At 40.7% G+C, this 26,034-nt stretch overlaps 1 protein-coding gene across 1 annotated transcript in view; it reads right to left on the bottom strand.

Annotated features, from left to right (window-relative positions):
• The window catches only part of LOC138980605 (uncharacterized), a 46,497-nt gene extending 20,810 nt beyond the window's left edge, over positions 1-25,687 (bottom strand). Inside the window, exon 1 of the mRNA XM_070353521.1 lies at positions 25,499-25,687. Within this exon, the coding sequence (XP_070209622.1) occupies positions 25,499-25,600 (102 nt within the window). The 5' untranslated portion in view covers positions 25,601-25,687. The remainder of the gene's footprint in view (positions 1-25,498) is intronic.
• Between the last annotated feature and the right edge of the window lie 347 nt (positions 25,688-26,034).

The following is a 26,034-nucleotide window of genomic DNA, read 5'->3' as shown; positions in this document are numbered from 1 at the left end:
GCCACACAGCTCTTACGTCTCTCTGCGAAGCTTGGCTGTCAGCAATGAACAAGTCTGAAGTTACAGGAGCATTGTTTTTGGACTTTAAGAAAGCATTTGACTTAGTCGATCATTCCATATTGCTGAAAAAATTACACTATTATTTGAGAAACGATTCGGTCTGTGACTTCTTTAAATCGTATCTTGCTGACCGGACACAGTATGTCACTCTACAATGCCAGAATTCGTCTACTGCACTAGTAAGACATGGCGTCCCTCAAGGGTCTATATTAGGACCTATTCTCTTTTGTATTTACGTTAATGATTTGCCTTTACATGTATCGGATGATAAAGTCAAATGCGAGTTTTTTGCAGACGATTCGTCTATCCATACCAGTAACACCTCGTTGGAATCAGTAAATTCTTCCCTGAAGAACACTTTGGACGAAGTTGCGAAATGGTGCACATCAAATGTTTTGTTTTTTATGTTTATACTCGACCATTATTTTGATGTTTTACTAGTTTAATACTTTGATTAGATACTGTTCCTTTTAGGTATGAAATGATAGCATGTGCTTGTGTGTAGATATGCGAGCGCACGCTCGCGCGCGCGAGCATGTGTGTGTATATATATGTGTGTGTGTGTGTGCATGTGTGTGTGCATGTGTGTGTGTGCATGTGTGTGTGTGCATGTGTGTGTGTGTGTGTGTGTGTGTGTGTGTGTGTGTGTGTGTGTGTGAGTTTATGTGTGCATGTGTGTGTGTATACGTGGGTGTGGATGTGTGTGTGTGTATGTGCGCAGTCTTTGCTTTCGTTTACAATTATTCTCTGTAGATGTTCCAAGGACAGGTTGGAAGATTAGGCTAAGCCTAAAACCTTTATCCTTATGTAATAAAGTTCTGAGTTCTGAGTTCTGAGTTCTCTCTCTCTCTCGCTCGCTCGCTCTCGCTTTCTCTCTTTCATCTGACTCTTGGCACACAGGTGAAAGCAGAGGTTAACTTGAGTGCACGTGTACCTAGCAGGAGGGGGGTGATTTCTTGAATTAGCTGAGGGCGGTAAACATGTGTCTCAAAGCAGAGGTTGGGCTATTTTTAGACCGTCAACACAGTACAGCGTCGTCAATCCCCGCGTGAAGGAAATCGCTCACCTTCCACGTCCAAAACGTAGTGATATTGACACGCCAGATTAGTGCAGTAGCGTATTGTGCTAGACAGAAAAGCGCGCTTTTCTGTATTCTTGTTAACTTCGCAATTTCCGGAAAACATCCACTTTCACTTTGAGACTGTTCTGTTTACATTCGACACTATCAAAACCACTTTGCAATACTGAAATATTTTTTTCTGTGTTCGAAAGCTACAGCCAATCGTTATTATATCCCCTCAGGTACAGTTTTATAACATTATTGGCACATGTAAACAATAGGAATTAATTAATGAACGCTACGAAAAGGGCAGCCTTTAACCTCCCTGTTGTCACTCAGCATTTTTCTTTTTATTCTCATCCACGCTTTCAGCACTTCCCCCACCCGCCCTCCCTATCTCAGATCTAATTTGTAAATGACGTTTTCAGCCTTCAATACACTATTTAACATAGTAAGTCAAACTTGTCAAACCTTATTAATAATTGCTTTGATGTTTTGCTGATGTTCAGTTTATTATTTAATAAAGATCTCATGGTTCAAAATTTCATATTTTTTCAAAAACGTGCGTGTGTTCCATTTCAAACTAACCTTACTGATGTGAACTCCATTATTACTGTCACATCTGTTTTACAAATTACACCCATAATCCAAACCAACGCGCAAACACACACACACACACACACACACACACACACACACACACACACACACACACACACACACACACACACACACACACACACACACCACAACTACACACATGTGTACTCGTTACCATTAGCCAACGCTCGTCACAAAACTGTCAGTCTCAAGTCTAAATAATAACAGTATAAATCATAACTAATTTTCTTCACACCATCATAGACATAATGTTGCTTCGACATGTTCTTTGTACAATCGTTGGTTTTCACAATAAATATTGCATTACTGTAATTGTCTTCTTTTTCTTTAACAATATCTTTCCAAAAAGAAAACTCAAAGACCACACAAGCTATTGCAACCTACTCCTATCTCTGGTCTCTTTTCCTGGGTACAATGGTACCTAAGACTTACATTCAAATGCTTACATGTCCATGCTACCCACATTGTCAAAATACCAATAATTATTCAAAACAAATGTTAACTACTACCTAACTTCATTTCAGACCCACACCCATTATTATACACACATTTCACATTTAAACCATTAGTCGGCCCCATGTCGATATTTATCGACTAAGTTCCTTGTTCCATTTAAATATCAATGTGCGGCTTTTGCGCGAAAGTATTGCAGCACGACAGAGAGGGGGTACATAGTACACCAGTTTCTTATGCTATTTATAATCGTCGCCTATGCTCAGGCCCCCAGTGGTGCACCGGCCAATGGGAGCGCTCCCTTGTGGGGCGCAGGCATTTGGAGGGTATCGGGGTGGGCCCGCCAAGAGCGAGCGTACGGGTACAGACTAGGGTGCGTGTGTACTGTTCTGAATCGTCGGTTTTTGTGCCGAAGATTCTGGTTGGGCCGCTCGTCATTGACGTACTGGCTAGAGCATTTTGCAGCGAGGAGCTGGCTGTGTACTCATAAAAGTGATAATAAAATGTTGCCATTTGGACATGTAACATGCATTTTTAAAACCATTTCCCAAGCGGCGATGTGTATTATTGTTTTGCAGACCAGTTTAACATGGCTCCATCCAAGGTCTTTATGATGATGGAGACATTGTGTAGGTGTGAGATTGAGTGTTTTTACATTTAGTCAAGTTTTGACTAAATGTTTTAACATAGAAGGGGAATCGAAACGAGGGTCGTGGTGTATGTGTGTGTGTGTGTGTGTGTGTGTGTGTGTGTGTGTGTGTGTGCGTGCGTGCGTGTGTGCGTGCGTGTAGAGCGATTCAGACCAAACTACTGGATCGATCTTTATGAAATTTGACATGAGAGTTCCTGGGTATGATATCCCCATACCTTTTTTTCATTTTTTTGATAAATGTCTTTGATGACGTCATATCCGGCTTTTCGTGAAAGTTGAGGCGGCACTGTCACGCTCTCATTTTTCAACCAAATTGGTTGAAATTTTGGTCAAGTAATCTTCGACGAAGCCCGGACTTCGGTATTGCATTTCAGCTTGGTGGCTTAAAAAATAATTAATGACTTTGGTCATTAAAAATCTAAAAATTGTAAAAAAAATATTCTTTTTTTGAAACGATCCAAATTTACGTTCATCTTATTCTCCATGATTTTCTGATTCCAAAAACATATAAATATGTTATATTTGGATTAACAACAAGCTCTGAAAATTAAATATACTGTTCAAAAAAAGAAACGCATAGCTTGTAATATTTGGTTAATTTAGTTATATGGCTACAAGGATATCCACCAAACTGCAGAAAATGTTTATCTGGTCGTCGACCTTTCGTCCATTGCCACAAGTGAGCTCTGCACTTGACGCATGCGTTATCAGTGGCTACAATGTCAAAATTGCTCATTTGGCATGACCACTCGTCATGCTTCAGTGTAATCTCGTGAAACTCGGGGAATATTGAGCTCTCACCATGTCTTCCAAAACTCATAAAAGCGAATTGTTCGCCACAAAGAAATCAGACGACAATTCAGCGACGAAAGATGGCCCGATTGAGCAGAGAAGACCGCCAAATTGCATTGGGTCGTTTACAAGCAGGCCAAAGTGAAAGTGCAATCGCCAGGCACTTCCACGTGTCCCAGAGCACCATCAGTAGACTGTGGGTCAGGTTTCAAGCCACTGGCTCCGTTGCTGACTTGCCACGAGCGGGAAGACCAAGGGCGACAACTGCTGCTCACGACCGCTTCATACGGCTCCGCCACCTCCGGAATCGTTTCCTGTCGGCCTCATCTTCTGTCCAGGCTCTCCCCGGGCCACACCGATTATCGGACCAGACCGTGCGGAACCGCCTGCATGAAGCTGGTTTGAGAGCTCGCAGACCTCACAGAGGAGCTGTCCTCACCCGCCACCATCGCCAGAACCGAGTGCAGTGGGGCAACCAGCACCTTCGCTGGACCGTCCGGAATCACTGGAGACACGTGTGGTTCAGCGACGAGTCCTACTTCCTGCTCCAGCGACATGATGGTCGGAGGAGGGTCTACCGGAGAGTAAACGAACGTTACGCGCCCAACCGTGTGGATGAGGCACCCGTTCATGGTGGTGGAGGCGTCATGGTGTGGGGGGCGATCAGTACCGCTGGAAGGAGCACCCTGGTGCACGTCCAAGGGCGCATAACTGCCCAGCGATACGTGGAGGAAATTCTGCGCCCACACGCCCTTCCTCTTCTGGCTGACCAGGATGCCATATTCCAGCAGGACAACGCTCGCCCGCACACAGCACGACTCACCACCCAGTTCCTCACCGACCACCATGTCCAGGTGCTTCCCTGGCCATCCATGTCGCCAGACATGAACCCGATAGAACACCTCTGGGATGAATTGGACAGACGTGTGCGCAGGCGAGAAGAAGCGCCGGCAAATCACCGCGATTTATTGCAGGCACTTCAGGAGGAGTGGGACACCATCCCACAGCAAGATATCCGGCATCTGATCCAGTCCATGCCCAGAAGGTGCCGGGCAGTTCTTGCTGCTCAAGGCAGTCACACCCCCTACTGACTTGACAGCCTCGGCACCCAATCGTATTGATTGACGGATTGATTTGAAGATGCAAATGAACTGTGTGTGCATTCAACTGTGTCCATACCAAATTTCAAACAAATAATCTAAATATTGGATTTTCTGTTAATTTTTTCGAAAAATAAAACAAATTTGGCAAGTAGCAACTATGCGTTTCTTTTTTTGAACAGTATATATAATAATTATTATCAAAATAAATTCTCCAAATCAATTTAAAAACACTTCATCTTATTCCTGGTCGGTTCCTGATTCAAAAAACATATAGATATGATATGTTTGGATTAAAAACACGCTCAGAAAGTTAAAACGAAAAGAGTACAGAAAAGCGTGCTATTCTTCTCAGCGCAACTACTACCCCGCTCTTCTTGTCAATTTCACTGCCTTTGTCGTGAGCGGTGGCCTGACGATGCGACGAGTATATGGTCTTGCTTAAAAATTGCAGTGCGTTCAGTTTCATTCTGTGAGTTCGACAGCTACTTGACTAAATGTTGTATTTTCGCCTTACGCGACTTGTTATGAGTTCGTGTAGTCTGTGAAAGTGTGTTGAGTGTGGACATGCAGTGAAAATGTGGTTAAAATTTACAGGCTCTCCGCATTCGCAGAGAGGTTTAAAAAGTGTATATAAGCAGCTGTTTGTTCTGATTTTCCTGAACATGATTAATAACAAAAAGGGGAGTACGGGGAACCTGTCCCTCTCTTCTCCTTGACTTTTGTTCCTTTTTAAGTACGTTGATAATTTTAGAGCTGGCCTCTGACAGGGAGACTTGTAGGTTTATGATAAACTGTTTACGGTCCCAGTGATAATAATTTGATGGGCCAGAAATGTAATCTCTGTCTGAATTTCTGATCTGTTTTTTTGTTTCGGATTGAAGTGCTTGGAGGGAAGATTTAGAGTCCGTGCAGACTACTACTGCGAACGGTTTGTTAGTAAGGTCATTTACGTAGGAAAGCGCCATGCAGATGGCGAATAATTCTGCTGTAAAATGGAAATACCATCGTTTAGGTTAAACCTTTTAGTAATTTGGAGGTCGGGAATTACAAATGCACAGCCCACTGAGCCGTCGCTTAATTTTGACCCGTCCGTATATACTTTTAAAAAGTGTAAAATAATACTTGGTGTTTATCAACTCTTTTGCTATCGATCCTGCAAGCAGGGGGTTATTCGATTTTTTAAAGTCTGTGTGTAGACTGTCCGTAATGGATGGTATTTCGAGTAGCCAGGGGGGGGGGGGGGGGGACGTAGGAGCGTTGTGTTTTACTATATCCTCAGTCTCTAAATTAACTTTAAAAAAAATTGGTTTGGCATTCTCCCATATTGGGTAGATTTTATCATACTGTCTTTGGGATTTCTCTCTTAGCCAGGTATACTTTATATTATTACACTGGGTGAAATCATCGTAGGCCTTCTTTACGTCGAAAAAGGTAGTTAATAGAGTTTTGTTTTAACTTGTTAATGTTTTTTTCATTTTCTCCACCAGCCGTACCACGTGGTTTGTGCAGGAGCGTCCTTTACGAAAACTTGCCTGGCAAGGCGGAATAATGTTATTTTTATCAAGGAAGTACTCCATCCTGTTTTTGATAATACGTTCGTAAATTTTCCCTAAATGGGGGGTGAGTGAGATGGGTCTGTAACTGCTGGGAAGGTTTTTGAGTTTGCCTACTTTGGGGATCGCCACGACTTGTGCTTGTTTCCAGGCTATCGGAATTGTATCACTTTTCCAGCATGTATTATAAAAATCAGTTAGAATCCTTACAAAATGATTTGGAAATTGTTTTATCATACCATATGAAATACTGCATGAGCCGGGGGCCTTCTTCGCCTGCTTGATTTGTTTAATGGCCTTCCCACATTCCGAAACGGACATGGCACAGTTTATGGGGTTACTGTTATCTGGCTCTGGATGTTTAAAATCTGTTTCCATTTCAGTACGGAAATGCAATTTGTCTGGTTCCATATACTTTAGTTTACTAACCCGGGAGAAGGTCTCCAGACCAGGACGGGACAGACTCCGGTCAATTGTATGTGCAGAATCAGACACGGTATCCCTCTACACACCCCGTGTCACCACAGTGGCACCTAGATTACCTCAGTCATTCTTTCATAAGTGTAGGTGGCAGAGTACACCTAAACACGCACACACCCGGGAAGCGCGACTCTTGTTGCCGCTAATTGTCCGCTTGGGAAAAGCGACCCGAATTTCCCAGCGCTGGGATAATACAATAAAGTAAATAAAATACACACACTCACAAATCACACACACACACACACACACACACACACACACACACACACACACACACACACACACACATACACACATACATACATACAAACACACAAACACAAACACACACACACACACACACACACACACACACACACACACGTTCGCGCGCATCTACAGGGGAAGATGGAGAGAGACAGGGAGAGTGAGAGAGAGGTTTTTTTTTAACAAGAACAAATCTTTAACTGTCTAAGGCCACAGCCCCTTACAATAGTGGTTAAAGGCACAGTGCAGCTCACAGCCTTCGTTTTGCGTTTTTGTTGCAGCTGAGTGCATTTACAGTTCAAAAATCCTCCTATGGTAGTAAAACAAACCCAAAACTACCCAACGACGACATCTGTGAAGCACGACAGTTTCTTGTTCACGCGAGTGCATAAATTAACCTAGTTATTACGTGGTGTTTGGTCGGAGTTCGATTCAACTGAGTGATTCCGGCCTCCATTTTGTTTTACACAAACTCATGATGACGTCTGACATAGTTTGCCAGTGACGTGTCTTTTTGTGCATGATGTGGTGATCTACCTGATCTAAATTTAGATCCAAAAATAGGTCAAGACCAGCCGGGTCCGAGTACGAAATTAATTCGTGAACAAATCCCAGTTCTTGACTCTTTGGGTGCAAGTAAAGGAAACTTGGTAGTTCTTCTAACGGATAGCTGCCTGAGGTATGACTAGGGGCTCCGTGCACCTGGATTTGACAAGTTCAGTACCTTTAAAATAACAGCAATAGTATCTGCACAGTTATAAATTATAGTCACGCATAAAAATTCAACAAATACATTGAGAGAGAGAGAGTGAGAGAGAGAGAGAGAGAAAGAAAGAGAGAGAGAGAGAGAGAGAGAGAGAGAGAGAGAGAGAGAGAGAGAGAGAGAGAGAGAGAGAGAGAGAGAGAGAGAGAGAGAGAGAACTTTGAACTTTATTTATTTATCGAGGGTAACAGAATAAGCAAAGTGTACATGCTTTTTTTTCGTTTGGCCCTCGCCCATTGAGGGTAACTCGATTAATAACAAGAAGAAATAGAAGTTAAGTTAATTTACAATACAATGTATATAATTAACATGTCAAACAATTAAAAAGACATTCAAAATGCATTATGAATATCAAGCAATGATGTAATATTATCACATAATTATTACTTGTTTCCAAGAGAAACAGCATATACATTTCTTTGAAGGAAGTTTCGCTGAATTGCATTTTAATTAAATCAGGAATGGAGTTCCACAATGAGGCGCCAGAATAAGAAAGACTTGATTTGTAAAGGTCAATTCTAGGGGTTGGGGTAATTAATTTGTTTAGTTTTATTGAATTATTCAGTTTGAAATTTGAGGCAATGAATGTAGGAGCATTCCCTGACATAATTCTATGCATCATTACACCTTTGTTATAGATAAATCTTGATTTGATAGGAAGAATCTTTAATTTTTTATAATCAGACGTAGAGAGAGATGCATTTTTTAAAAGAATTAATTTTACAGCTCGTCTATGTAAAGAGCACAAGTGTTTCAAAGTGTTTGCACTTGCAGAGTCCCACACTGTGGACGCATAATCAATAGTTGATTGAATATATGCCTGAAAAAACAGTTTCCGTGTGCGTAGGTCTAGAAAGTGTTTAATTTTTGATAACTGATATATTTTTTTAGAAGTATTTTCACAGAGTGTATCTAAATGTTTTGACCAAGACAAATTATTATCAATGGTTATTCCCAAAACCTTATGGTTATCAACTTCAGTTACATCTTGATTTTGTATTTGTAGTTTAGGAAATTTTGATGATATATTTTGTCGTTTTTGTCTAGTGGTTAGAAGCATGCATTTAGTTTTATTTGGGTTCAGTGACATATGGTTTAGTTCTGACCATTCCAGCAATCGATCAATGTTTTCTTGGAGGACTCTTGCTAGCTCACTTAGATCTTTGTGACTAGAATGAATTGTAGTATCATCTGCAAATAGTTCACACATACATTTAACAAATAATGGTAGGTCATCAATATAGATAGAAAATAGTAAAGGACCAAGAATAGAAACTTGTGGAACTCCAAACCTTACTGTTTGTTTACAAGAGTATGATTGATTCAAATAAGTACTTTGCTGTCTGTCTGACAGGAAAGATTTTAAAATGTTAACAGAATCAGTTGCCAATCCATAAATCTCAAGCTCTTTGATAAGGAGTTTATGGTCAATTGGGTCAAAAGCTTTAGCAAAGTCAACAAATAGAGCAGCACAGAACTGGTTACTATTAATGTTGTTTAGCCATTGGTCAACTAAGCTAATCAGCGCTGTTTGACATGAGTGTTTTTGTCTAAAACCTGATTGCTTATAATGTATCAATTTGTTGTCCTCAAAGTGCAAAAGAATATGCTTATTGATATGTTTTTCAAGAGGCTTTGAAAGGATTGATAGAATTGATATTGGTCTGTAATTTGAAAGATTTGTAGTATCCCCCGATTTAAAAAGAGGAATCACTTTAGCCTGTTTGAATTTACTTGGAAAACAGCATTGGTCGATACATATGTTATAAATGAAAGTTAATGTATCCGTGATTATTGGAGCTGCCATTTTTATAATTTTTGCATCAAGCCCATCTATGTCACGTGTTCCGCTTTGTTTAAGATGCTGTAGCTGAGAGTAAACATCCAGTATAGTCATTGGTTGCAATGCATGATGAATATGGATATGTTTGGAATTGCAGTATTCTTTCAAAAGTTTTAAATCATTTGATTCTGTCCGATCATAAGAAATCACTTTATCGGCAATTTTTGAGAAATGTTCATTAAGTGTATCTACAGAAATATTAATAACTTGGGAGGATTTATTGGCAATGTCTTTGTTTGTGAGTTGGTTAATTGCTTTTCAAATAGATTTTGAATCTTGTTTAGATGTAATGAGGTTTTGAAAATATTGTTGTTTACGTTTTCGTTTCAGGGAGTTCACTTTATTTCTTTGTTTGTACTCTTCATGTGTACCATGTTCTTTTAAAAAATCACGGTAATTTGCTGCATTTTCTATGTCTTTGTCGATCCATTTAGGGTTTTCGATCTGCTTGATTCGATGTGTTTCAAGGGGTGCGTGTTTGTTATAAATATTAATGAATATAGATATCCAAAAATCCAAAGCTTGGTCAGGGTTTGTAAAATTATAACTATTTGAAAGTGAACTATTTTTTAGATCAGAAAGAAATGTACTTTCATTGAAATGAGAGAATGAACGATATGTAATTGTTCTGTGACCTGTTTTGGGAATTTTTACCCCTTTACGAGACCATGTGGTGCAAATGGGAAAATGGTCACTCACAGCAAAAAATGGTACACATGTTTCTTTAATATGACGTTTTTCAGAAACATAGATATGATCAATAAGTGTTTTAGAGGTGGAAGTAATACGAGTAGGTTTTTGAATCATTTGATGTAAATGTAATAGATTTAGTGTTTCCAACCAATTCTTATTTTGCTTCAGAAGATCGATATTAAAGTCTCCAAGAAGAATGATTTCTTTTGATTCATTTAAAACTGCATCCATCATGTCCATGAATTTATCACACCAGTTTACTTTCTCTGCTGGGTTTCTGTAACAGAATCCAACAATAATTGATGCTGATTTTTGTAAGCATAATTCAACCCAAATGGATTCTATTCCATGATATTCAAGTTTTTCAAGACGCTTGTAGGTTAATGATTCATTAATATAAACTAACAAACCAGTTTCTAAGTCTTTGGAAGAATCTTTTCGTAATGTTTTATAACCTGATACGAAAATATCCGAATCAAGTATGTTGTTAGATAATCTAGATTCTGAAAATCCAAAAATATGAAAGTTTCTACCATTGTTAGAAAGTAAGGATAATATGTCTGTCATTTTGTTATATGCATGGTTTATGTTTAAATGGCCAATATGAAGCCCTTGTTTTACAAGCCAATTATTTTGACAATTATGAGTTGAAGAAGACATAAAAAAAATTCAAGGATAAAAAATACAAAAGCAAACACCTCACACACAAAACCCCACGATGATAAAATACCGATTAAGCAAAATTGTTCACAAAGGAATTTCAATAATTACAGTTAATAATGTAATTATAGAAGAACTATTTCAACAGATTAATCAATGTTAATGTTATTGTTTATAAAAACAATTTTTAAATATGCGAAAGCTTTTAATCGCAGGTGAAGTCCTTTTTTTTCTTTTAAAGCTCTGTTATATTAAATATAGTCTTAACGTAGCGTAGAGAGAAATGTACCGTTGAGTCTGAGGATGTATTATAAAAATACAACACAGATTAAATTTCAGTCACAATGTCACAAAAAGCAATCACTTTAAAAGTTTGGCAGTAGAGATTCAAATATCTAAAAGAGAGAGAGGGCAATTCCAGCGTTCCAGGGGGGCCCGGGTAGCTCAGGTGGTAGAGCACTGGACTTGTGATCGAAAGGTCGCTGGTTCGAATCCGGGCCGGGACGGACACGGGTCAACTTTATGTGCAGACCCAGAGACGGTATTCATCTCCCACCCCCGTGTCACCACAATGGCACGTTAAAGATCTTGGTCATTCTACCATAAGTGCAGATGGCTGATACCACCTAAACACACAAACATCAAAAGCCGTGAGGGCGTAAAAACTCGAATCGTATAAACCAATTCATGTCCAATATAGGCAATTAAGACCTGACGGACATTAAGCCCCTTAAAATTTACTTCTTTTTTTTCCAGCGTCACTGACGTGGCATTCGCACAAAAAATCAGACATTATTCGCCATTAAAATAGTAGTCATGATGATTTTATTAACTCAAATTTGTGCAGAGATTTCCCCAAACATGACAACCTTCCTACCCAAGGTTAAAAATGTTGAGGTAAAAAAAGCTAAGGGTACTTAACTTGAGTTTTGAAAAACGTCACTGACGTGGCAAAAATGCTCACCTGCATTTCACTGACTAAGCAAAATTCTAAAATTCTATGAGATTAGCCAAGTAAAAGATGTGATTTTGTTAGATCATAGTCAAGACATATCATACGTTCTGATACATAAAAGAAATTGCAAATATCAAATATATCCTTGCGACTAGCGGTTAATATGTAGCGTCACTGACGTGGCACTTGAGCGTCACTGACGTGGCACATGTGAATTCAATGTTTAATAGTGATACTTTTTTGTTGTTAAAATATAGGTAGTTTAACACGGCCGATTTTATGTTGAACCACTATACGGCTCTTTGTCCCTCCGTCCGTCTGTCCGTTGGTCCGCCCGTTGGTCCGTCGACACCATTGCCCATCTGGATAACTTGTAAAATAATTATGTCAATTGCACACTCTGTACATGTATTGATACACTGAAAAGGAACATACACCTCTAGGAAACATATTTAAAGCATTCCGGGTCAAGGTCACTACTCTAGGTCACCGTTCAAGGTCATTCTTTTTTCTTGTACACTTCAGACAACGCCTTGATTTTTCGAAAATATTTCATTCAAACTTGGCGGGCAAACAAGTACACACCCTCAGAAACATAAATGGCTCCTGATTCTGGCTCCAAAACGTCATTCACACGGTTTTGATTTGAGCTGTCATTATTTTGACGTTCTCAGCTGTCTTAATTATTCCCTCCTGGCAATTATATATATATAACTACCGTTATACACTCACGTCAAACAAATGAGTATGTACATTTGACAAGATTCTAAATGTGAACCACACTATTCCACTTTATATTTGTTGGTGTTAGTCGAGAATGATAGGGCGGAATAACACGTTAATTCTAAATCTGAACATAACCAAACTCAAACATTGTTCGCATCTTTCTCCGCGAACCTTACGGAAAAAAATATTTCATTTTCTTCATCGCTTATGTAGCAAAATGATTGCGGTGAACCAAACGATGGACTTAGTCGTGCTGAAACAGCCTTTCCTTGTGTAAATGACATTTTCTTTCAGCACTGCGAACATTCGCAGATTTACTTTTCTGTGCACTCCACTTCGCTCCACACTATTGTTTTTGTCGGCGGTTGCGATTTTTCTTTTGTTTTTGTTTTCCTTCAGATACTTTAATTTTCATAGAGGGAATAACCAGAAGTCACAAGGAGTACAGGTCCGAAGAATGTGTGAGGAAAAAATGGGATCATTTAGACTTTAAGGAATGGAGGCACGGCCCTTATTTCGTGGAGGCTGGCATTGTCATGGAGAAGATATAGATCTATGGGAGGTCTGGGTTTCGCAGTTTAGTCGTTAACTGCTGAACTCGTGAGTTACTTTGGGTAATACGGTCCTGTATAGTATGTGACAGTGACAGTTCTGTTAGCAAAAAAATATCGACAGCAACGGGACCTTCGTGGTCGCAAAATACAGCGAATAGCACTGTTTCTTCTTTGAAACCCTTGCTTACAAATGTAGTGCGTCTCGTAAGGCCTAAAAAAAAATAGGTGTGGTTACGGTAACCCGACCTACCCTATTTTTAGGGGCCGATCCTATAACTTTTTATTACATTTGTCACAACAACAACAACAAAACGAGTGCAAAAAACGCAATGAAAGCGAAAGCGCCCGAGTCGCACACTTATTTCCCTGTCAAGTAGGTTTAATTTGTACACATTAGAAAAAAAGTTTAAAAAAAAGTGATTGCCTACCTACCTACCCTATTTTTTTTGGCTATGTTACCGTAACCACACCTTTTTTGGGGGGGGCCTAATTGTGGCCCAATTGTTTTGTGTGTTCTGGCAATAATATAGAAGGAAACCAGTCTCATTATCAGTGACTAGATTCATCACAAGTGTGGGTCTACTTGGTTCAAAACGGTTAAGCAGATCGCGTGCAAGAGGAACTTGTTGCTTCTTCCGTTCATTTTGTGGCCAGCTTTTGAAGCTGAAGGTCATTGTGCAGAATTATGTGAACGGTTCTATATGAAAGTTTAAGTCTTGCACTATATACTCGTATGTACCCTTTTAAATCTTAGTTCTTAAGTTTTGATACAGCAGCTACATTAATTTCGTTTGCAGAGCTGTTCGGACGTCTTGTTTGTTATTTAGAGTTGTGTTTCCCAAGTGTTGATTTCCCTTTTCTTCTTTCAGATAGTAAATTATGTAGCAGCTTTGTTTCATGTTACTTTCTTCACCTTTGTAGAAATTTCCTTTGTGTAATTACCTAGCTACACTCTTTTACAGAATAGGAGTTGTTCATGGTTCTTGACAAAAGACCCCGTTTTGAAGCATAACCCAAAAGTGACGTATTTTGATGCCTCGTCACTTATGACGTAGCAACCTAATGGCGTCATCTCTGAAAGGTAAACCAGTTAAATGTTTGGCCTTTCAAATGATATATTATTTTTGATGATCAGTTACCTGAAACATTTATAATAGCGTTTTGATCATTCTGTTTGGATCATAACTCGTACAAATCTCTGGGTTTAACTGCACTAAAAATTAAAAATAACGGACGATATGATCTCGTTTTTGTGCTCAGCTTTTTCCAGTTACAACAATGTTAACCTTAGTTAGAACATGTAACAAAAAATCACAAGGAAATTGGTTAAAAACTACCAGTAACAAGTACACATGGTTTTAAAATGCCATAGACGTTACAAAACAGTGCCACGTCAGTGACGCACTTTGTGCACAACAAAATGAGGACAAACAAACTCAAATCACATGGTTGGACTCCTCCATTTAAAAGCTAAAAAAACTCGAAAAAAGAAATAAATCAACCGATCGGTTCATCGCCACAAACAAAAAGTCTACCCAAAACGTCACTGACGTGGCACCATTTTTAGGGTAGAGTTTGTTTTAAATATATTTCAAAAAGTATTAGCAATTGATATTTTAAAAACAGATCAAACGATAGTTTTAGGCTTCTGTAGCAACTTTGACTAATTTTCGAAACCAAAACAATAAAAACTAGCACACGCGATGACATTCTTAAAAGTTGTCATAAAATGACTTCACACGGCGCGTTCCCAAATGACATCAAAACAAAATGGCGGCATGCAAGGGGAGTGAACTAGAGGCAAGCGATGAATGGTATAAGTAACTATAAACATCTCTTGTGGCATATGTACGGTGAAAAAGCCGTCAATTTCATTTTGAATTTCAGGCTTAGGTGAGCATATTTTTTGGAATTGCCCGAGAGAGAGAGAGAGAGAGAGAGAGAGAGAGAGAGAGAGAGAGAGAGAGAGAGAGAGAGAGAGAGAGAGAGAGAGAGAACAAGAACAAGAACAAGAACAAGAACAAGAACAAATCTTTAATTGTCTAAGGCCACAGCCCCTTACAATAGTGGTTAAAATAACAGCAATAGTATCTACACAGTTATAAATTATAGTCACGCATAAAATTCAACAAATACAATAAGACCCTGATGACATGTCACTGAACCTGATTTATAAGGGTTCGTCTCTTCTGTAACATGAAGAACACAAATCTGCTGAAGCTGTTCATCACATTATCCTCATTACTGCCACAGAAATACACAAGTTGTTGTTGCAGCGTCTTAGAGTTCGAGATTTTCAAATACTTTGCTCGAAGGTCTTGATAAAAAGGACATAAAAATACAACTGTTCAATTTTTTAATTTTATCATTGTGTATCTGTGCGTCCCAAGGACAGACTGTAAGAAAAGGCGTAGCCTTAAATCTTAATCCTTGTTAAATAAAGTTCAATTCAATTCAATTATCTCACACACACACACACACACACGCGCGCACACACACACACACACACACACACACACACAATCATACACACACACACACACACACACACACACACACACACACACACACAGTAACGATCACTGATAGTCTACTTGCTTGACAACTGTCGCCATGGAGATCATGACTATGAAGAAAGAACACGTGTTTTAACCAGGTAAATGAGCCTCATACAACGTGTAGTCCTGAACAAGTGAAACCAACACAGAGGGAGGTAGCAAATCGAAATGTCTCTCATGTTAAAAAGTCATTGGGAGGGATACAAACAAAACAGCAGTCTGAACACAACAATAAAATGTTACTATTCACTGGTAATGAAACACAAACGTCAGATGTTCTTATCTGAATTATTCATCTTACATTGTTTCTGTATAGCCAAACAAGATTAAACGAATATCAAAAACCAACAAGTCGCCTGAAGCGAAATTAATATACGCTTGGTCAATCTGTCGAACTACCAGAATGAAATTAAACGCCCTTCACCTGCCGCTGTTCGCTTCAAACAACAAACCAGTATTGCGCAGGTGCTCAACAGGAAAAAGCGCCTTTCCTTATTCTCTGTTACTTTTTGAGCTTGGTTTTAATCCAATCAGACGTATCTATGTATTTTTCATCAAATAAATTTTGAGCTGCCAAGCTAAAATGTAATATCATAGTTCGTGCTTCGTCGAAGACTGCTTGACCCAAATGTCAAAAAAATGATCCAAAAAACAACGGTGACAGTCCCGCCTCAACTTTTGTAAAAAGACGAATATGACGTCATCAAGACATTGATCGAAACAATAGGGGGAAAACTTCTGGGGATTATCATTTACAGGAACTCCCATGTAAAGTTTTACGAAAATCGGTCCAGTAGTTTTCTGGGAATCGCTCTCCACACACACACACACACACACACACACACACACACACACACACTCACTCTCTCACACACACACACACATGCACAGTCACAAACACACATGCACAGTCACACACACACATACACACACACACACACACACACACACACAAACCCACACACTACAACCACCACCACCACCCTCGTCTCGATTCCCCGTCTATGTTAAAACATCTAGTCAAAACTTCACTAAATGTAAAAACAAACCAACCGACCACTTTAAAAAGACGGACTTGTGGTGATAATTATATGCGTGTTTTAAGATTGGGGCATGGCCGCATGCTGTTCAATGTTGCCCCACCCAGCAAGAGTTCATGAACTTGCATTGATAATGACAGAGGTGTTCGTGTGAAGTGTCGCTTACTACATAGGCACACACAAATATACACATACAGTTTGTCTATAAACTATTGAGAATGTGGCCTCTGATTTCAAACAAGAGATACAGTTATATTGTTTCAATGTGTAAGTAGAAAAAAGCCTTCTTTAATTTCATATCAGAAACATGTATGTGCTGTTAATTTTACAGTTTCTCAAAGCGAAACAATAATTCTCAATAATTATTAGACAACCTGTACAGGTGCACGTACGTTTACATCGTAATGCAGACAGTTTCACTGGGCAACCGGTGTGAAGCAGGAATGTACGAAATACACGCAAACGTTCTGACTGGATTAACATAACAGAACGTTAAGAACACGTACAAGAAATCTGCCCACACAGAAAAGACACTATAATTAAAGTAGTGGGGCTCGTATGTTGCAGACGCACTCATAAATCATTCACATCTTGCAACAAACATCATACTTTGTGGTATTGTTCCTTATAATTATTTAAGGGATTTCAGATACAGAGCCACTTCAGAAATCGTTTTTTTTTTCTTTGATAGGGAATAAAAGGCTGCATTTACAGCAGACGAAATTCGTACCAAAAGCGCTCAGCAGTAAATATTCCCAACTCAGCAAATGTAAAATTCAATGGTTTACCATGCACCAGAAGTTGTCTGCTGATAACACATGCATGACATAAATACTCTTATGGGTATTTTTGGGTTCTGGTATTTAATTTGATCGCTTTTAGAATTTTATATATCCGCAGCATGAAAATTCAAGATGGCGGCCTCCTCAACATTGCGTGTTTTGATTTGAGCGAAAACAACGTTTCTGAAGGTAAGTTTTCAAGAATACGCATCCATTCACCAATGTCACATCATTTTACTGTTTAATTCTCCCCTGGGGTCTGTTATTCATCGGGTGAAGCGCTGAAATGCAGAGTAATCTTGCAATAGCTCATCAAGCTGGATTGTGATGCTGATAGATCTAGATCTATCTGTTGATTACAAGTAAGGAAATCATGATCGCCACGCTGGTGATTTTAAATAGATTAAACGAACTTTGAATAAAAGGCGAGGAGAAAGAGATTGTTCATGGTATGATAAATGATTAGTCCTGCCTACGTTAAGGACTTCCATAAGGTGGGGAGGAGTAGAGTCAAAAACTGAGTGAGAGTAGGCCAGATAGTAGGATGACCAGCTGGAGATAAAAACACTCCACTCCCCATGTCTTTACAGTGTTGTGATCAAACTTTCAAAGACGGTAGGTAACAGACAAAAGCATACAGTGTATGCTAATCAAATGAGATAAGTGGTTTTGAAAAATGAAGAGGTACCGCTCTTTGAGTTTTACAATTTTGGTTTGTTGCTTGTTTCTCATCCTTTTGCTTATTTTAAGTTGACCGTGCATTGGTGTGAATGTTATTTTTACAGGATATATACAAGAGTTACACCACATGCCGGTTCCTGGGAACAAGCGTTCTGCATTTATTCCGGTGCCACAGAAGGGAGCCGATTTCACTAGTACTACTGTATCAAGGTTTGTTACCTAATCCCAGCCAGCAAGACATTAGCGGCAGATAATCGGCCGAACACCCTTCAAAAAGTCGGGCCGGTGACGTCAAAACATACGACGCGGGTGTTGGCCCGACTAACTTTTGCAAAGAGGCAACGAGGCGGCCGACAGGCGGCCGAACACCTGTACTATGGCGGCACGCATCCGGTCCGATGTTAATCGGCCCGATGACTTGTTGGACCTGCGGCCCGACACCTTATGCCGACATCGGGAAGATATCAATTTCAGCGGGAAGACATCGGGACGATGTCGGCCCGCAGGTCCAACAAGCCATCGGGCCGATTAACATCGGACCGGATGCGTGCCGCCATAGTACAGGTGTTCGGCCGCCTGTCGGCCGCCTCTTTGCCTCTTTGCAAAAGTTAGTCGGGCCAACACCTGCGTCGTATCTTTTGACATCACCGGCCCGACTTTTTGAAGGGTGTTCGGCCGATTATCGGCCGCTAATGTCTTGCTGGCTGTGTGCAGCTACAGCAGTATGTACCCCCCCCCCCCCCGCCCCCCAAGTGTAACAGTGCAAAATTCACTTAAAGATACAGCTACAGCAGTACAACCCCCCTCCCCCCAGTGTTACAGTGGAAAACAAACCTACAGATACAGATACAGCAGTATGTACTACCCCCCCCCCCCCCCCCCAGTGTAACAGTGCAAAACACAACACCAGCTACAGATACAGCAGTATGTAGACCCCCCCCCCCCCCCGCCCTCACTGTAACAGTACAAAACACACCTACAGCTACAGATACAGCCGTATGTACAACCCCCCCCCTCAGTATTACAGTATAAAACACACCTACAGCAACAGATTCAGCAGTATGTACAACCCCCCCAAGTGTAATAGTGCAAAAATTACTTACAGCTACAGCCGTATGTACACCCCCCCCCCCTTAGTAACAGTACAAAACACAGCTACAGATACAGCAGTATGTATACCCCCCCCCCCCCCCCCAATGTAACAGTGCAAAACACACTTACAGCTACAGATTCAGCAGTATGTACAACCCCCCCCCCCCTCCCCCAACCCAAGTGTAACAGTGCAAAACACACATACAGCTACAGCATTAATATGTACAACCCCCAACACACCCCCCCCCGCCCCCACTGTAACAGTACAAAACTCATTTACAGCTACAGATTCAGAATTATGTACACCCCCCTCCCCCCGCTGCCACCACTGTAACAGTACAAAACATACAACACTCCACCTCGTGTAGAGTGCAAAACACACCTAGAGCTACAGATACAGCAGTATATACAACCCCAATCCCCCCCCCCCCCCCCACTGTGTGCAAAACACACCTACAGCTACAAAAACAGCAGTATGTTCAACCCCCCCCCCCCCTACTGTAACAGTACATAACACACCTACAGCCACAGCTACAGTTACATCTATGCTTGGCGCTGGTGGACAATATTCACTTTTTTGGCAAAAACCGCCAGTTTTGGCCAAAAAAGACAAAGATTTGGCCAAAAAACCCACACATTTGGCCAAATAAAATAGATTTGGCTATAACTTTTTTTTTGGCCAAAACTTTCTATGTAAAAGTTTTGGCCAAAACTGTTTATGTTAGCTAAAACGGGAGATTTGGCCAAACTTCTGCCACAAAAAGATTTGGCCAAAAAAAGATTTGGTTAAACAAAAAGATTTGGCCAAATCTTCACTTTTTTGGCCAAATCTTTTTTGTTTGGCCAAATCTTTTTTTGGCCAAATCTTTTGTATTTGCTGGCGCTGGTGGACTTCTTCTTCTTCTTCTTCTGCGTTCGTGGGCTGAAACTCCCACGTACACTCGTGTTTTTTGCACGAGTGGAATTTTACGTGTATGACCGTTTTTACCCCGCCATTAAGGCAGCCATACGCCGCTTTCGGAGGAAGCATGCTGGATATTTTCGTGTTTCTATAACCCACCGAACTCTGACATGGATTACAGGATCTTTTCCGTGCGCACTTGGTCTTGTGCTTGCGTGTACACACGAAGGGGGATAAGCCACTGGCAGGTCTGCACATAAGTTGACCTGGGAGATCGGAAAAATCTCCACACTTAACCCACCAGGCGGCCGCGACCGGGATTCGAACCCTCGACCTTCCGATTAGGAGGCCGACGTCTTACCACCCCGCCACAGCGCCCGTCACTGGTGGACAATATTCACTTTTTTGGCCAAATCTCTTTTTGGCCAAAACTTTGCTTTTTTGGCCAAAACTTTGCTTTTTTGGCCAATACCGCCAGTTTTGGCCAAAAAAGTGTGTTTTTGGTAAAATAAGTGAATATTGTCCACCAGCGCCAAGCAGCTTGGCGCTGGTGAACAATATTCACTTTTTTGGCCAAAAACGCACTTTTTTGGCCAAAACTAGCGGTTTTGGCCAAAACTGGCGTTTTTGGCCAAAACTATACTTTTTTGGCCAAAACTTTGCTTTTTTGGCCAAAACTGGCGTTTTTGGCAAAAAAAAATGAATATTGTCCATCAGCGCCAAGGAGTACTCAAAGATTTGGCCAAAAAATGAAGTTTTGGCCAAAATTATTTTTTTGGCCAAAACGTTCAATGCAAAAGTTTTGGCCCAAAAAATATTTGGCCAAAAAAGTAAAGATTTGGTCAAATGTTTTAGATTTGGCCAAATATTTTTTTGGCCAAAACTTTGCACTTAAAAGTTTTGGCCAAAACATGTTTTTGGCCAAAAACACACTTTTTGGCCAATAATGTACGTTTTTGGCCAAAAAAGTGTGTTTTTGGCCAAAAAAAGTGAATATTGTCCACCAGCGCCAAGCATATATACATCAGTATGCACCCCCCCCCCCCCCAAGTGTAACAGTACAAAACACACCTACAGCTACAGATTCAGCAGTATGTACAACCCCCTCCCCCCCCCCCCCCCAGTGTCACTGTGCAAAACACACATACAGCTACAGATTCAGCAGTTAGTATGTACACCCCCCCCCCCCCCCAAGTGTGTAACAGTGCAAAACACACCACCAGCTACAGATAGATCAGTATGTACACCCCCCCCCCCCCCAAGTGTTACAATGCAATACACGTCACACCTACAGCTACAGATACATCAGTATGTACACCCCCCCCCCCCCCAAGTGTAACAGTGCATACCACACTTACAGCTACAGATTCAGCAGTATGTACTCCACCCCCCCACCCCCCCCCCCCCAGTGTAACAGTGCAAAAATCACTAACAGCTACAGCAGTATGTACCCCCCTCCCCCTACAGCTACAGAAGTATGTTACCCCCCCCCCCCTGTAACAGGACAATACACACCTACATCTACAGCAGTATGTACACCCCCCCCCCCCCCACTGTAACAAGACACAACACACCTACATCTATATTTACAGCAGTATGTACAACACCCCCCTCCCCCACTGTAACAGGACAAAACACACCTACATCTACATATACAGAATAAGATACAGCAGTATGTACTCCCCCCCCCCCTCCCTGTAACAGCAAAACTAACATTGAGAGCCAAAAAAACCGATATCACTTACTCGCTCCATCCGTCGGTTGTCCTCGAGTTGACGTCTGAATCTGATTGTCATTGCCAAGAGCCTGACTCACTGGCTACACAACTATTCTCACCGCCACCACGTGGCACTGGGACCAGCACTCAGATTGAGATCCCGAGGCGACATTCGTCTCGGATAGCATATCATCAATGTGCTGTCCAACATTCCCAAGAATGTCTCTTCTTTCGATATTAACTTGAACTAAGAAAACAAATAAAATTCGCTCACGCGGGAAAGCAGCAGCCATTTTCACACTCAATCTTGTTTACCGTAAGGAAAGCTATTTGAATATTTCAAGTAAATGATGGCGTATTTTTAAAATGTAAAACTCATGATTTGAGCTCATGCTGTATTTGATTGCAAATATGCAAATAAAACTTACAATTAATTATCCTACTCCTATGTGAAAAAGTCAACAAATATGAATAATTTAGTTTCGCATTTGCATGGTCAGTCTCATAATGTCACGCCGTTGCTGGACCGACGCTTGAACAGGGGACGTAACAAATGTTAAAATAATGATCATCAATTTGTTATCTCCCGTAACTCTGCATATTTTTATCGACAGCAACATTGCGTCGGGCCGATGTCGGGGTTTATTACGTACATTTGCTGAGTTTTACACACAGTCAAAACGGTATCGGCGCGACAACGGACGACGACACACGACATATGACGACGTCACCCGACTGAAATCGTCAGTCGGCCGACGAAAGCTTGCTAGCTGGGATACATCTTAACAGTAAGATTTTTTTATTTGTATTAATTGGAACATGTTTGCACATCATTTGTAAGCGACCTCTGTGAATTTGATGGGTTTAACGTACGAACCCTCACTATGGTCAACATTCTGTTAGCGACTGTTTGAAGCGAATAAATGTAGCGGTCAGAAAGATTCCAGAATCAGTTGGGTCACTGGAAACTGTGTTTGTTTGTTTTTTAACCTGAAACAGTAAGAATTATACGAATTCATGAAATATAATTTTCTTTCATTTTGGTCTGTTGTGTGAAGACTTGCTTACCCGGCTTTGACCGACTCTCTGAGATAGTAAACATTATTCAAATACATTCAAATAAAAATGTCACTTTTCATCTTTTGTGTGAAGGGTACCACAGGCTGATTTCCTGCACCATGGATGTAGAGGAGGCCAGACAGTCTGCTTCTCATTCCAGCTGTGTTGCGTTTTTTTCTGCTCGTGAAGTGTATCGCCACATTGCCAAAGCCATTGGCCAAGAGAAGTCACCCTGTCTGCCCATTTTGCATAGCCTTACAGGCTGTGACACTATGTCGTTCTTCAATGGTATTGGGGAATCAGAAGGCTTGGGAAGTATGGCAAGCATTTGAAGACGTCACTCAAACTTTCTTCAGGTTGTCTGCTCCTCTTTGTAAGCTGAGTACCACTGACAGGGCAGCACAAGAGCTTTTTGGTGTACATTTGTAGGACAAAACCAGCAACGCCAACGTACTGGGTGTAAACAGTGCTAGACGGTACCTCTTCAGTAAAAAGAGCTGCCAAATTGACCATAATCCCCTTACAAGTGAGGTGCTGCTGCAGGACATGAGATTGAGAAGAGCCATCTACCTATTAGACTTCCAAACTCTGTGGGCTGGCAGTTCAAGGCTGGAAAGTGGGAGTCATTCTGGACGAGCTTTCAAGAGGTATCCAGCGTGTGCCGAGAACTCATGAGGTGTGCCTGCAAGAAGAGCTGTACAACAAAACGCTGCAAATGCTGCTAAGAAGGACTGCAGAGCACAGCTCTCTGCAAATGTGCTTGCATGCCTGTGAAAACTGTCAGCATCTAAACTGTGCAAAAATATTATTGCACCCATTTTCATACCCCAACTCAAACTTTTATTCCTGTGTCATTTTATTCAAACTGTCTATGCCATTAAAGGCTCGCATCTTCGCTATCTGGCACATTTTTTTTTAACATCATCATTTACGCCGTCAAAATAAGGATACCCTTGACGTGACAAAGAGATGTGACAAAAACTTCGGGTACCTTTTAAAAAGCCGACGACAATTCCTGAGGCACAACTGGGTCACTGTTGTATACGAAGAGAAAGTCAACTTGATTATCCATCCAGAACAGGTGGTTTTATTTCGCCATCTTGCATATTTCTAGTGTTGTGCCATTGTACCTACTGATGTATATGTCGATCTCACGGATGAGATGTTTATGTGTCAAATTTGAGGGATACCCAAGTCAACTAAAATCCATGTATTTTAGCAATGACCAAGTGGGTTGCGTTGAAACTTTCAGGAATGTGTGTCTACGCACGAGGCGTAGTTCAACCGTTTGAGTACACTTTCAAATCTTCACGAAATAATATTTTAAAAACTGCCACAGGTTTGTTGACTTACATCCCACATATTTTTGACTTCGCATGTATATATGACAGATGGTTGTTTCAAGTACTGCCAAAGTTTCTTTTGAGTATAGACACTTGCCGGAATGTGCTAGTTGTGTAAACACATGAGAACAAACAACGTTTTCGAAATACAGCGATTATGAATTTTAGTCGACTTTTGAGTTGATACATTACATTTTTATCAGTTTTATTTTGGGGGTACCCTTATTTGGGCGGCGGTCAAATAACCCATGTAAAGGCCACCTTTTATCTTAAAAGTGTTCCAGTTAGCCAAGTTGAGTGCCCTCAATAGCATACATTGAATATAACAGCACAGGAATGAATGTTTCCGTTTTGGTATGAAAATTGGTGCAATATATTTATTTTTGCACAGTTTAGGTAATCCACAAATTCTTCAACCCTGCCACCCACACCGTCCAATCATTCTCTGCACCAACAATACATGTATTGTTTTGTTTAAAAATGTGTTTGTGTTAGTTTCTATTGCAAGAGAATGTCTTGTAGCATCAAAAATGCCTAAATACCCTTTTATTGGCGGCCATTTTGAAAATTGTAAAAAAACTACTGATTTCTTAATTTTTTCACGGTGGCTCTGTATCAGGTTTTGTTAAGCAAAAGCAAATGTCCATTTACGCCAAATTTGCTGTTAATCCCATGAAGTGAAATATGCCTAACATACCCAACCGTTTACACTGGCGGCCATTTTGAAAAATTGTTTAAAAACTACCCATTTTTTATTTTTCGCGATGGCTCTGTATCAGGTTTTGTTAAGCACATAAAACTCTTCATATTTGCTTAATTTGGTGTTTGTTGCATGATTTGAATGATTTTGCAACATAGGAGCCCCACTAAAGAATGTACGACACTACATACAACAAAACACGAAAACCCACAGAGTAAAACGTACAAAACATGTACAAACAATTGTACTGTGTACACCCCCTCCCCGATACCCCACACCCTACCACTTTCACCCGATCAATCATGAACGTGTGCACAGCACTTCATAAAACAATACATTAAAGTGCACAAAGCAGTGAAGTACAAAACACACGCGAACAATGAAAGTGTGTAAATGTAAAATTCAACTAACCTCTGCGCAGCAGGTCTCGTCTTCAGATGTCAGACATGTCGTGCCGATGAGACAGTGTAAACTGAGAACGGTGTCCCACAAAACCAGTCGCGTGTGACTCATTTACCTGGTATGTGTTAGCGATAGGTACCCTCAACTGACATATCCCTACACACGGTGTGTCAACTGATTCCGTTCATACCCCGGATGTTTTCGTTCGTACGCAGGATGTTTTCGTTCATACAGCCTCATTTTCGGCTCTTGCTTGGGGAAACAACGTGGCGGTAAGTAGTGTATGCAGCGCACTTGTGTGATATTGCAAGAAATAGGTAGCTAATTGGTTGGGCTATGTGTACGATGAGTCCCAAGGTGCTAGTAATCCTCATGATAACACACGCGGGCCAAATGTGGCAGAATTGTAACGCAGAATCATATGGTATCACTTTGGAAGCGATCTGAAGGCCTTTTCGCTCCAAAGTGATACCATATGATTCTGCGTTACAATACTGCCTTCACTTGGTAAAAGAAAGTGGTTTGAATGCTAATGGAAATGTAGA

Source organism: Littorina saxatilis, linkage group LG11, assembly GCF_037325665.1.
Source record: "Littorina saxatilis isolate snail1 linkage group LG11, US_GU_Lsax_2.0, whole genome shotgun sequence".
In the NCBI taxonomy this organism is placed as follows: domain Eukaryota; kingdom Metazoa; phylum Mollusca; class Gastropoda; order Littorinimorpha; family Littorinidae; genus Littorina; species Littorina saxatilis.
The sequence above is the reverse complement of the archived record's forward strand: the minus strand, read 5'-3'. Positions and strand labels throughout refer to the sequence as shown.